The 14,727-nt window shown below is 39.8% G+C and overlaps 1 protein-coding gene across 11 annotated transcripts in view; it reads left to right on the top strand.

The window, feature by feature from the left end:
• LDB3 (LIM domain binding 3) overlaps nt 1-14,727 on the top strand; it is a 111,497-nt gene that overhangs the window by 26,428 nt on the left and 70,342 nt on the right. For all 11 annotated transcript variants that reach the window (XM_032117124.1, XM_032117121.1, XM_032117126.1 and 8 more), the window contains one exon: nt 5,468-5,619. In XM_032117124.1, the coding sequence (XP_031973015.1) occupies nt 5,468-5,619 (152 nt within the window). The remainder of the gene's footprint in view (nt 1-5,467; nt 5,620-14,727) is intronic.

Raw genomic sequence — 14,727 nt, 5'->3', positions numbered from 1 at the left:
AGGTTATCTAGGCTGTTTCTTTTCTGGTTTATGTTTTGTGCCTTCTAGCAATGTGTCAAATGAAATGGTCAATTTCTGCCTGATTATTTATCCCAGTGGGTTTTATTCATATTCTTTGCAGCTTTTTCTTGTCTAAAATTGACTTCTGTTTTCTAAGAAAAAGCATGATTTTCCCTTTGGAGCTGTTACACGTTTATTGTGGGGAGAGGGATGGAAAGTGACTCATTTAGGAAATGATAATATTAATTTCCTCAAGCAACTTTCTTACTATGGGAGAGGAAGAGCTTTCTCTGGTCCAGAGATAACTACTTGGATTCATATGGGCATTCAGCAACTGTTCTGCGGTGGGGTTTCAAAGCATGTCTCTCCTTTCACTAGGTCATGCTCCTGTGTGTAAAGCAAGAAAGTTTTGTAGGCACTTAGAGCCTCAGAGCTTAGAAAGGACTCTGAAAGTCTGTTGGCAGCTTCTGTGCAAAAAACCACTTGCATAAATACAATGGAGGGAGATTTTAAATGCTGTTTTCTCTATAGAGGAAACATACTGTGTTTTCCAGTGTTCCTTAGTCTCTGTCCAATCCTTTTCTTGTAAGAACACATTATAATCTCTGATTTTCTGATTATGGAAAAGAACATTTTCTTTTAATTATTTCTTCTATTCAGAGATCTTGAAGAGGAGAGGGTGTTCATTCCCTGTGCTTTTGCACATTTCTAGTGCTAGTGAATGTCTGATTCTCTGAAATGTTGTTCTTAAATGAGAAGCAGAAAATACAAGTTGTTTATTTTGGGGTTGAGGTCAGGATAAGGCAGGCATAGCTCAAGTGCTGGAAAAAGAAGAAGCCCTGGCTAATGCTGCAGGCCACTATATTACCAGCTTCTCATTTGTGTAGACCTTCCTATGTATTTTTGTCTGCCTTGTAAATTAGGGGTTCCTTGGGGGTAGGAAAACTGTGTCCACCCATCTGTTTATACAAGCATTCCCGTTAGTATTTGAACACTCATCCACTCAAATGCTGCTTGATCCCTATCTCTCCCCTTTGGAGTGGAGTTGAGGGGGCTTGGCTGGGAACACGTGCAGTTCTCAAGGTGGTGCAGCAGCTGCTCTTTGTACACTGCCTCCCAGAGCTCCTGCTAAGTAGTATTTACTGTGAACCCAGTGCAGATGAGTTTTTTTAGGGCACAGCTGTCACTGTGGTACTATATATTCACCCAGTGTACAGATCCGCTCACAACAGAGCGTAGTAAGAATTCTCTGTGGTGTGTTGAAAGTAACATGTGATACTTCCAGCCTGCCAACTTGCTTTAAGCTGGGGATGTTGGAAGTCAGATGTCTGTCTTGTAGGAAATTTGTGAGGGCTGAAAATTCACATCTGTGAAGCAGCACATATTCCTTTGCTCTTCTGAGAGAGGTGAGATGTTTGGCTTTTCAAAATGAAATCTGTGCTTGAGCTTGAGGCACTAAAGAAATACTATCAAAATTAGATCTGTTGGTGGTACCCTGGATTGGATTTTGTAAATCAGAAATGACAGCGATAGCTGTACCCTGAAACTCTGATGAACGTCTCTCTGTAGCATTAAATAAAGGCGTTTGCAGCACCTAGCAACTGAAAGCTGTGCTGTAGTCCAGAGCAAGTGAGTTAAGGCTATTACAAAGGTTTTCTGAAATCGTTCTGCCTAGATCTTGCTCAGAGATTTGTTTTAGGAAAAAAAAGATTGGTGGTCAATTTGAAAAATGCATGTTTATCCTTGACAGTACTATATTTCTCTACATTTGTTACTTCAGTTAATAGAAGAGAGGATAAGAGCAAACTAGAGTTTGCTTTGTAGACAGATCTGGATTTCCAGTCTAATTCTAAGGTTTAATTAACATTTGTCCTTCAAAAATATTCTCAAAAAATATTTTTAATAGAAAATATTTACCAAAGATTTTACAGACACAGTGAGCTCTTATCTGTCATTATATTTAGTAAATGTTTGAGTAGATCAGAGATGAATTTTCAAAGGAAAATACCAACAGATAAAATATAAACACTTTGCATTCCATTCCTTTCAGCTGGATCTTTAAAAATGGGAACAAGATAGTCTTGAATGTGCCTTGACACTTCAGATCTGTCTGCCCTGTATCTCCATCTGTACACTGGTATTTTGTTCACAACAATTACTGACTGTTCTCAGTGTCTGCTGTAAATGTATACTGTGGCTTCACTTGGAACTCTCACAGAGATCTCTCTCAGGTTCTAACTAAAATACATGTAGTTTTGTACTTTGATTTTCAGGTTTCATACAGATTGATGCATCCAGTCTTTAATACTGCCTTCTTTATAAAATGCTACAGGACCAAATAATTTAGCATGCTTTTAACCAGTGGAAAGACTGTGAGAAGTAGTTATTCTTTCCTGATACTTACTACTTGTCTGAATTGCAGATACAATAAATTAGATCCATCTTTTATACTTGTGAGTCTTGCTGTCTATGAAGTAAGGATAAGCTGAATTTTAGAGGTAAAGTGACATCAGTGGAGTGCTGTCCCCTGAAATGGGAATTGAAAAAATAGAATTGTATGAAAGAATCCTGCCCAGAATTTGCTACCCTTATACTTAGTTGAAGAAGTTGAATCCCTTTCATTTTATTTTTAAATAAAGACTGACTGAGCTATGATTGAGACTGTTTCCTTGTCTTTCACAGTATGGTTCTCCTGGAGCTCTTTGCCTCAGAAACGCTGTTGCAATGGCCATAGTTAGAAGGTCATCTAAATCACAAATTCAGAGTTACTGAGGACTTTTTGTTTGAGAGATTCTTGTGATGAATGTTTTTCATTTAGGTAGTGTTTTCTAAAAGGCAGAAAATATCCCACTAGAAGAAGTGAAATTAGGTCACTCCTTACAACCATCCCCTCCCTCTAAATTTACTCTAATTCTGGGAGAGTTATAGTTGATGTGTCTTTATTTTAAGGTACAGCATTTACATGTGGGGCTGCTAAAAGCAGAAGTCAGAGAAAGTGAGAGGGAAGCCAGTGTATTACAGCTGTGTTAAACTAGTCCCAGATCTAGAGTGCTTTATCGTCTCTGTGGAAGCTCTGCTTCTCTGGACTTATTTTGTTTGAGGCATCACTGGGGAGTGGAAGAAGAGATATGTGTTAAGTAAGAATACCCAAATTAGGGCAGACGTTTGACTTTCAGTAATTGGGTTGATGTTCAAAAACCAGTCTTTTCTTGTTTTTTGACAAGAAAAAGCTGTATGTGGAGGAGAGTGTCCCAGAATTTGGAACCAGCATCACACAGTTAATATTCTGTGGCAAGAACCTGTATGTTTCATGGGGAGGTAAAAAGTGATGTCTTAGAAGAGTGATGTGTAAAGATTATTTATTTTTAAAGGGATAATTTGAGAAAGACTGAAGTGTTCTACTTGATGAATTCAAGTCTTACTGACACATTTGTCTGAGTTTTGCTTTGGTTCGCTTTCTGCCCTTTCCTTACCTTTTATTCTATTGCAGATTCTGTTTCTTGACATATTTGAGGGACTGAGCAGGGAAGGATCTTTGAGTAACTATACAAGTACATGTGGGTTTACAAGTAATCCTTGTGTTCTTTATAGGCTTCTGGATTCTGTGTACTTGGCACAATGCAAGTCAATAAAACGCATAGAAGCTAATGTTTGCATAACAGGTTAGGAAAACTGTGCTTGTAACATGAATCTCTTACTCGTATTAATTTTTTTCTGTGAGGTGTATTAGACTGCAGAATAAAACTCTGTCTTTGAAAATACAACAGAATATTTCCCCATCCCCCGATTCCTTAGCACCAGGAAAATACATTGAGGAACAGTACTGCCATTATCAGTCTGCTCTACTGGCATGAGAACATTGTATCTGTGGCTGTCCTTCACTCAGATAACATAGAATTCATTGCTTCTATATCAGTTGAAAAGGTATTAAAACTTGTCTCTTCCAGTCAAATCAGTTCTGGGAATTACAATGCCTAATTCCAAAGTAATCTTTATTTTTAAGTAGTCTGAGTATCCAGGGTGCTGTGTGTTCTAGCACTCTGATACTAGAGCTAATGTTCTGGTAAACTGACACCTCCCATTGTCAGACTACACTGTCAGCTGGGCTTCTGGCCTCTATACTGAGCCCCTTTAACAGCGTATTAAGAAAGGGGTTTTTCCCTTTTTTTGCTAATTTGTCATTGCCAGTAAAGGGCATAAACAAGCAGTCTAGGGAATTGTTTAAGAAGGAGGGGTTTTTTGAGTATGTATTTATTGATAAGTGTTTTGAGGTTGCATTCAGGAAGGCAAGCTAAGGAATTTTACTTAACACTTAGAAGTGTTTGAATTTGTGTTGGGTTTTGGTTTCCCTAGAAATTTAACTTCATGGTTTCAGCCTGGCTGAATTCACAGGGGAGCTTTGGCTCACAATCAAACACATCTTTCTTTTATGTTCACTGTACTGAAGGAAAAGGATTTCTGAATGCAGCCTTTGTTGTAGTATTTTAGATTATCCTTGGGTTTTTAGTGAGGAATGTAAGGAAGTGAGTCTCTAAAGATAAGAGCAAAGATCTATAGCTTATATCCATGCTCTTTATGTACTGGGTGCTGAAAGCAGAGGACAACTCTGCTGTGTTCACTAAAATTTGTCTGGCTGATGGTATGTGAAGGCTTTTCTGGTTTAGTACTCTACCAATGTCATCCATATGGAAGCTGAGAGGGCTGTAAAAATTGAGATCAGGGTGCTGTCCATTCAGAGAAGATGCAGTTCACAAGGTACTCGGATCTAACAAAATGCATTGCCAAAGTGAACAAACAGAACTTCTGAACTGTTGTGTCAGTAGTAAGCTTTGTGGTTGCAGCACTGTGGCTTCTTATTTCTGAGAGTGCTGGTCTTTGGAGTGTGAGGTCCAACAGGTTGATGAGATGGGTATGTAGCAATCTGTGCTGGTAATGGAGCTGCAGTTGTATATGGATAAGGTTAAGCAGAATGATTTCCTCTAAAGCTTGCTATAAAAGAAACAAAGCGTGCCCAAGACCCCTCACATGCATTCATTTTCTGTGCCCTCAATAAAATGAATTAATTTTGGGAAAATGGCTTTTAGGAGGAAAAATACAATAAAATCATGCAGTGGATAGTGGTTCATTAGTTTTCTGCTTCTGAGTAATGTCTTTATATGCTGTTGCTATATAAATAGAGATAATTATCCCCTTGAGATAGTGATAATAGGGGGTAAGGGAACCACTACATTGGGCTTAACCTCTCGAAATGAAGTAACAACAAGTAGATGGTGTCCTGGACCTTTGCAGAAGTGTGAGTTCATTTTGATTTGTTTAATTTCCATAAATTTTGATTTTTCACCCATACAGTAACGGATACAACTGCTGTATCTATTCTGTACTATAATTCTGGGTGAGTTCTTCAACTGTTTTCCATACAGAATGGCTTATCAGGATAAGACTTTTTCTTTTGTCTTTTCCCACACAGATCACCCCTGGCAGCAAGGCAGCACAGTCACAGATGAACCAGGGGGACCTTGTTGTGGCCATTGATGGAGTCAACACTGACAGCATGACCCACCTGGAGGCCCAGAACAAGATCAAATCAGCCAGCCACAACCTGAGCCTCACTCTTCAGAAGTATGTTGGTATAACTTAAACTCTTTGCATTCCTAAGGACAACCTATGAAACTCGTGACTAAAGGTTGCAAGTGTTTTACCTCTGTCTATTAGATTTATTTGAAGTGCTCATGGCACAGATATGAGATAGAAAGCCAAAATCTGCTCTGATTCTTGTAGAAGTCAGTATAGATTCCTGTAGAAATTGAATGGTTGTGTCGAGTGTGTCTGTGTGGGATTTAGCCTATTGAATACAGGTGTAATCTCGTGTCCACTCAAGCTTCTGTTAAATACAGAAGTGATGTTTCTTTTGTTTATTCTCATGTGGGCAACACAGTTTAGTTTGGTTAATCGATGAACGACTGTTCTAGAAACAACAATCCTAATAAGTGTTATGAGTGCACGGGAGGAACCTGTCATTCCCAGGAAGAATAGTTGCAGCAGGCTGAGAATTTGTGCTAATGGTCTGGCACCTGTGAGTTTGCAAGAGCTCAGCATCTGACTGAATAAGAAAGATGTAGCCCAAGTGCAGGAAAGGGAAGCAATAGAACATGGAGAGGGCAGGTTTTAACATAGAGATGTGATAAAAGTTGTCTTGCCATTTAGAAAGCAGTTAATAGGTCTTTTAACTTTTTCCGGTTAATGTTGCTTCCAAGGAAACTTATTCTCAAGTTAGATAACCTTGCACAGAGGATTTCTGTAATAAACGTATTAATATTTAAAGCTCCATAATCATAGAAAGCGAAGTAGCTGCTAGTTTTACTGCATTGTGAAGAAGGTAATTTTTGTACAGGGTAGGCAAAGACAAGTACAGAAAGCAAACTGTAGTGTGGAAGTACAATTTCTGAGAATAAACCAAAAAATCTCTTACATGAATGTGCAGTAGAGATAATCAGTATCAGGAACAGACTAAAAGCTAAAGAATAAGAAGTTTAGATGAGGTTTCCAAGACAGGATGGGGTACTATAAAGGAAAATGTATGGCTGATTTTCCCCCAAGGCTTTAAGTTTGTCTTTGAGTGTTCCAGATAGAGTAGAAAAACACTACCTTGATTCATGTAGTTGAATTCTCATCCTCACACCCACTCCAGCTTCTTTTCTCTTCACTCTGAGTGCTACTGTTATTACAAATGTATATATTTATTTTTTACAAAGATTTTTCTGATTGTTTTAGAACTTTTGTCTGTCTTTCTGCTGGATCTTTGTGGTTTTGCATTGAGAGAAAACATTTCTTACTGTGCTTTGTGTTCTTGCACATTTAGTATTAATTTTCCTGGATATTGAACCTGAAAAGTTGTCCAGTGTCTGCCTCTATGGCCTGGTATTTAAAACTACAAAACAACATCTCTCAACAACATCTCTCCATAGACACAGGAGAAGGATTTCCAAATTTGTGTCTAACAAATCCAGATTATCCTAATATGTATCACAGAGACAAGTCACTTAAAACAGTAATTTTGATCAAGTGTTGCCAGAGATATTTCATTTGAGTAATAATTAGGCTTTTTTATTTGCTGACCTCTAAATTACATCACCAGCAATTCTAGTGGCCCCATCATTAAGAAAAAAGTAAAAAGAAAACTAGTGGAAGTGCCATTATTAATTGTTTTCATCTCTATTTATTTTTTCTTCTGTTGTTTTTTAAGGCTTTCCCTGTCTTTTTATTCCTAAACAATAATATATAATTCAGATACTCAAGTTATATGTGTAATGAACAACCAAAGAAAGCAGTAATGGAGTGTTCCACAGACTGAAATATGCTTGCATAGATAATAGATGTAGATGAACTACAATCCATTTTGAAAAGAAGGAAAATGGCATAAGGTAAAGTGAAATACTAGTAAACATAAATAGATCATAAAATGGCTTTTTTAGCAAATGAAAACTTTCTCAGATCATGTTTTGAGTCTGAACTTACACATTTAATGGACTCTTCTCTTCAGCTGCTTTATGATGTGAGCTATTAGTTCGCCTTGGTGACCCATTCCAGCTTCACTGGGAAAAACCAATGACAAAAACTGAGAAGATTTTTTTTTTAAATAATGTTTTTTTCTTAGATGACATGGGGCTATTCAAAAAATTGTGCTCAGAGGCGTTAAGCTGGCTTTTGCTTTGCACAATTCAGTATTTATACAAGTTAAACTCTAGCAACCCTATTAAAGGTCCAGTGTCTTGAACAAAAGACATCTCCACTATATTCAGGAAGTTCTATTAATCTTGCCTTAAAAAATATTTTTTTCCTGGACACTAATGAGTTAATTTACCTAAGGACAGAACGATTGTCAGTTTAGTCACCTGCCCAAAATTTACAATGCAGTATACTTTTTTCAACAAAAAAATTTTGCAAATATTGGATTGGTGAAAAGAGTAACAGTTAACATGAAAAATAAGGTAGCAGTGACAAGGGATAGTAACCTTCAACCAAATAAGAACAAGACAGAAGAGAGGCAAAATCTCCTGGGACTTGGTTACCAGGAAAATGACTGTGCTAAGAGATCACTTTGACTTTTTTTAGACATGGCTTGCAGCAATGAAACTGGAGCGGAGTGTTCTAGTACTATGGAAAAACAGCCCTAGTTGCCATAAAGAGCGCAGAGATGGAAGTGCTCGCTTAGCCTATTTGTATAGAAGTTTGGAAACATTGGAAAAGGCACATATGTGCATTAGGAGATTGACTGTTGTGATAGGAAAACTTAAGCTCTAAATTGTGATGATTTTGGACATGTATGTTGTAGTGGTTTTGATTCAAAAATATCCATTATTTACTTATTTTCCTTCTGTGAGATAAGAATTAGGAGAAAAGCAAAGCAGGCACAAACCTTAAACAGTTGCAGTACAATGAAAGAGCTTTATTACTAACAGAATTAAAAGTAAAGAGAAAACAACAAAACAAAATTAAAGTAAATTCCCCCCCCCCCCCCCCCCCCCCCCCCCCCCCCCCCCCCCTTTCCAGTACTTCTCTCCTTTTATCCAGCTCACACAAGGGATAACAGAACATGGGATGTTAGTCAGTGTTGCAGTTCTTGAAAAGTCTTTCTCTTATGCTTAAGGAAGAAAAGGTTTTCCTTCAGTTGCACGTGGTTCCCAAACTGCCACCAACAGCACACCCGCCCGGAAACAAACAGTCTGCTGTGTGTAGAACATCTCTCCCATGAAGAATTTCACAGTTCTTTCATACTACAAAACATGGGCCATCACATGGGGTTATTCATCTTTTTAAGAATAAGTTATTTTGGCCTGCACACAGAGGCTTTTCTTCGCCACAAGTCTCTAACAGCCTCTCACTACTTCTATATAGCCTGGCATAGGCATTCTTCACAATCTTCACAGGCACACGAGGATACTCCATCCCCCCATGTTCTTTCATTGGATTAAAGAGACAAACAGTTTGTGGTATTACGGTTTCTTACCACGGCATGCAAGAAGGTTTCTTTTAAGCTGCGCGCCAGAATTGCGGCACCGCCCTCTTCTCTCCCGTCGCCATTTCCAGCTCCGTCCCACGTGACTCACTTCTCTTTCTCTGACTCTGAAACCGCCATGTTGAAGGGTGTTCTTGTTCGGGCTTGACGGTGGGGAAAGCCTCGCTCCCTCTGTGCTGCTGGCTGCACGGTGTCCTCTTCAGTTCAGCACGAAGTGTGCTGGCTGCAGACAGGAGGCTCTGCCGGCTCCCGCTGGCTCCGCCGGCTCCGCATGGAGAGGAGAGGGACCCGCCTGTCCCCAGAAGCTGCGCTGGATGGGTTTAGCTGTGAGCAGTCCATGGCTGGTTTTAGCTGCCTGCGGCTCTGGGACAGTCCCCCCCCAGCGACCCAGGGTCCGTGCCGTGGTGCTGAGAAAGGGGGAAAGGGGCAGTGGCCCCGGCCCGGCCCAGCGGGGCCGGGAGGCTCGGAGCCCCCCCACCTTCCAGCAGGCGAGCTCCCAACAAAAGGGGAAGTCCCGCCTTTCTGTGCGGTTTAAATATGTAAATTGTGAGAAGCGTAATTGGTCTTAAAGACTGTCCATCAACTCAGGGTCAACCCAACACATATGTGAAGCAGTCAGATGGCTCTACAGAGTATGTTTCAAGGTCATGGAATGCCTTACCAGGCAATCTGTGGCTTGGTTTTGCTGTTGCAGCACTGGAAGTAGAACTGATCATGTTTGTTTAATCTGTAAGGCCATGGAAGAAGCAGTGGAATGTGAAATCTCGACGTAAATGCTCCGAGATAGAAAGCTTTTTCTTTTTCTAATGGTTCTTGGCTCTCAAGAGCGATGGCCTTTCCCTTTATTGATCGTGGCCATGAAGGTTTCATGAGCATTGTTTATAACCTGACAGTTAAGACAGTGTTTGCTGCTACTCACTTTTATTACAACACTTCTGTTCCCTCTGGGCTTTTTTCAGGGTGGGAACTGGTTATTGTTTTAATTTGGCCGTCAAGAAAACCTGTACATGATGTCAGCACTTGTGCAGGACGTTCAACTGCAAGACATCAAACACAGAAAAAAGGGAGTGTTAAGTGACCCCATTCCTACTTGCCTGCCTAAACAATGGGATTCTATGATTCTTAGCTTAGTTTTAATTCAAGTACCACCTGCACTGTTCAAGTTGCACTAACATAGCTCTTCTACGAATGTTCAGTGCTGGCCTGATTGGAGTTCTCCATGTTTCAGTCATGGGTTCAGGAGTTTGCAGATGTCAAGTTTTTTCTGACAACTTCCTTCCCTAAACTCCCTCTTAAATTCGTTCTTATCACCTCATCCATGCTATGTTTTCACATAAACCCACAAAATTAGACTGGAAGTCTTGCCAGCTGTGCCAGAGGTTTGATCAGGCAGCCAGAACTTGTTAGTGGCTTGAGCTGAATTGTCTGGCTGCCTATTTCTCTAGAGCCTGCAGTGTGCCTCCTTTTGCTGCTTTTGGGAAGCTAAAGGATGCAGACAGGCAAGTGCCAGGGAGTTGAAGTATTTGGACCATATCTGGAGAAAGGGACATGTGATCCAGTTATGTGGGAATGTATGGGACCCTTCAGACTAGCACTACTTCCTTAAGTTTTAGGGGACTAAGTACATCTAGGAAGTGAATTCTTTTTTGCCGAAGAAAAGAGTGCGGGAGTGAGAGGAGAAGGAAAGAAGTGTCTTTGGCACTGTGCACTATTACTCAGCAGAACTCCCATGAGGCACTCAGGCAAACCAGGCTGATACTCTAAAGCATTTCATACCTCTGTAGATGCAGCTTATTCCTTAGAAACATGTATTGCTCTAGGTGCACTGAGGGGGGATTGGTGCTAGTTCTGCTGGACCATGCTAGGGAAGGCTATGATCATACTCTATAATGGCTTGGGTTGGGGTGGAAAAAGACATTGCTTTGCTTTTAGTCTTTTTTTGACCTCCTGCGGTTCAGTTCTCAGTCATTTTTCAGTATCAGTTTCTAATCAGTTACTTGAGCTACACAGCTGCCCTCAGGCATTTTAATTCTAGGCCAGTCAAAGTTCATCTTTAACTGTCTGTCTGTTCCACAGATATTAGGCCATAAAGGTTGGATCCTGCAGTATTCAGTTCACAGTGAAAAACAAAATGCATGCAAAATATATTTTTATTTCATACAATTGGGTTTCTTTTTTAAATGCACAATAAGTTCAGTGCACAAGAGAGCAGCATTATTTGTCAACATGTTTCACTGGAGCATCCACAACATTCATTTGATCTTAACTCAAGTAATCTGATCAGCCTCCTTGGAAAGGATTCACCAAATGTACTGGCTTCGTTTTGGAAAGAGCTGTAACATGAGTGTGCCTCGTTCTGCTGGCACAAACATTCCTGTGTCACTCCAAGGCTCCGCTTCGGCGTCACTCTGTGCTGCCGGAGAGGAGCAGGGGAGGTGGAGACTTCTGTGCCTGGTGCACATTGACAAAACTTCCCCCTCCCAGGGGATGCCAGTGATGCTACCCTTTGCTTCCAGACAGTCACAATTGACTGTCTTTTGCTGGAAAATCATGAGCTAAATAATTCTTTTCTCTACTGAAAGGGAAAGTGTCAGAGGCAAGGCTATGAGAGACTTACGGTAAATATTTAATAGCTTTCCTTATTCGTGCAGCACCAAAAGATGGCTGATCCTGCAGTATTTATTTCAGGCCTACTATAAATAAAGCATGTGGTGACAGCAAACTGCAAGCAAGGAGAACTCAGTGGCTATTGTAAACTGCTTTCTTTTGTCTGAAGCTGGGAGTAGTAACCAATTCTGTGCATGTTTTAGGTCATCTGATGGGCACATTTGAATCAGAACCAGAATAGGGCTGTATTTATGCTCAGAAGAATTAAAAGATGGTATCTGTCCCAGTTCAGGGTAAATTGGAACTATATATACAGTATTGATGAAAGCATGGTCTGAACGAGTTGGACTATTCAGAATGTTAAGCAGATTAGTAGAAAAAAGAACACTAATGGTGGATATGACATGTCATACCAGTTAGCTCATTTTTCTTAGACATGTGACTCTAGAAGTTCTGAGAGTCATCTGCCACCACCAGCCAAGGTTTTTTTCCTTCCTTCTGGTGATTCTGTATGCTTAAAGCATTAAAAAAGGCATACCCGCTAGTGGGTTAAGGGAGCTACATTGTATTACTGAGAGAGATGGTCCTCCCTCCCTCTGTGAAATAGAGGTGACTCCCATTGTGTGCCCAGTTGTCTCTGTGTGCAGGTATGAGAGGACAGTAGGATTTGTTTTCAGATGTCAGGCTATCATTTGGACAGGACTGTGGGCTACTGTCTTTGAGTAGTAACATTTAATGCTGGTGAAATTCACGAGCAGCTATTTCAATGGAAAAATGAAATAAAGTATCAATGTCAGTCACTGCAATAAATACAAATATATTCCTTACATGAGCAGTTTAATTGAGTGGACTGCTGTTTACACTCACTGCATAAAGTGTCCTTGTTAGTTTTAGGAAAGAGCCTGGAAACTGTGGATATATGCCAAGGCTTTAAAGGGCAGTGAAATTTTCATTGCAACAAGATTCTACTTAGGGATTAGAACTGTTCTCATAGTGCACATCACTTTTTCCCCCTCCCCAAATACCAGCTTAGAGGTGAGGTTAAAATTCATCGATTTATGTGAGAAATATTTTCCGGGTTCCCTAAAGAGAATCTCCATGTGAATTCTGTCACATATTATATTTCACTCACCATGGAAAGGTCAAGGTGGGTACCATGGGCCCATCTCACTGAAGTCAGTGGGCTGACACAGCTTAGTAAATATACATGGCAGTTGTATTCTTTCAGACAAACACTTCCTGGTTGCTTTCTGCAAGGACGAAGTAGATAATGTTAGCCAAAATGTTACAATAGATGGGAAGGTCGCTGTGTGTTCAGGCTGGGACCTTTTCTTATTAATACTGATTAGCTTAAGCATGGTGATGGAAAAATGTGAATTACACACTTAAAGCTAATTGGAATGGATGACAAAGTATTTCTTAGAAGAGGAATGAGGAATTTTTCAATTAGGTAAAACACTAAGGCTTTACTAGATAAATCTTGTAAATGTTCTTTGTGCTTATGAATTTTTCAAAGTCCTTTGGATCCCTTTTACCCTGGTGTTTCTTGCCCACCAACCTCTGTAAAAGCTGTCTGGCCTAATTTGTTTTTTCTCCCACAAACTCTGAATTATTGGCGATGCATTGTTTCTTGCAGTGATACACCAAGGTCTGTTTTGCCTGGTTGTCAGGCACTGTCAGGGGCATCAAGGCAGCTCTTGATGTCTGTGCTGTCCCTGGCTGGTGACTGCTGAAGCACATCAGTGCTGAGCACTGTGCACAGGCTGGCCCTGGGGTGTTACTGCATCAAACAGCACTTAAATACCTCCAAAGGAGACAAATTCTTTTGACAAGTCCTGGCTAACTTTAACCACTTAGTCGTAAGACATAGAATTATGTTTTTAATCAAAGTCTCAGATACAGATCTTAATGGAAAGTTCACTGAAGTGTTTTAGCTTTAGGAAACAGAAGGTGAAGGCCTAAATGAGGAAGACTGTAGTTAGGTCTAATTATCTATGTTCAATAATTTTTCTCTCCCGTATATGTTCATTAGAAGTGCTCTAAAAGCCATAAGACACTGTAAGGTCCACATCCTAATGAAGAGGAGTTACAAGAAAATTAACTGAGTAAATTCACTTCATTAATGGATTCAGGAAACAAATGTGGTCAGGATGCTTGAAGTATACTGAGTTAGGCTTTTGCTTTTAGAAAATGATCAGTGGTAGGGGGAAAACCAGACTTTTTCTGTGTAATGCTAGAAATCTGTTTGGATTTAGACAACACTTGAACTCCTCTGACTGAACAGAAGGCAGTTACAAAGCCTTACGTTATTATTTTGAGAATCATTGGATGTGATTTCCTGATTCTGGAGCTGGCTGTTTAGGGCAGTTCCCTACATCAGTCTCCGTTGCTGCTCTGAAATCTGACCCTGAATGTCTTTCACCCAAAAGGAAGCTGCTAAGAAGCCAAGAGGTGCAGGACTGCAGGAAGACCCTAATGATACTGGAATTGGGGGTAGTCTAAGTCTCAGGTGCACTATTTGCATGGGAGATGAAGAATAAGCAGAGGAAATCATTTTGGCTCACTTCAGATATTTTTCAGCTAAAGAACTTACTTAAATATTTGATACTAAATTCTTCAAAACTGTTATTTATTATGTTTAATGGGGAGAGTTGTATCACATCTTAAGACCAGGGTACGATAGGCTAGAATTGAATCTTTATTTAGTGCCTCTTCTGCTCTTTATTATTACTAATTAATTCTTTGCTTTACCAATTAGATCCTTTCGTAACCCAAGCATCTTTTCTCATGATCTTAAACTAACAAATCTTTTCATTATTTATATGTTTACCTTAAGTAGATTTTTTTTAGCATCTCTCAGTAATTATAAATAATCCATCTAATAATTAAATCATTAATAATAAATAATTATGCTGAACTTCAGGTTCCAAGTGGGATGCTATATCTGAAGTTTTTATGCCATTAAGCCTTGATCCCTCTCTGATAAATTTGATTGCATTTAAGCTTCTTGTTTTTGATTCTGAACTAACGTTGTCTATAGGTAGGCAATGCAAATTCTGCAATTAACCAATTTATTATTGGTGAGAGTAGTAGCTTCCTATTTA

This window comes from Corvus moneduloides, chromosome 8 (genome assembly GCF_009650955.1).
Source record: "Corvus moneduloides isolate bCorMon1 chromosome 8, bCorMon1.pri, whole genome shotgun sequence".
In the NCBI taxonomy this organism is placed as follows: Eukaryota; Metazoa; Chordata; class Aves; order Passeriformes; family Corvidae; genus Corvus; species Corvus moneduloides.
Note: the sequence above shows the minus strand (reverse complement) of the source record. Positions and strands in the feature narration are given on the sequence as shown.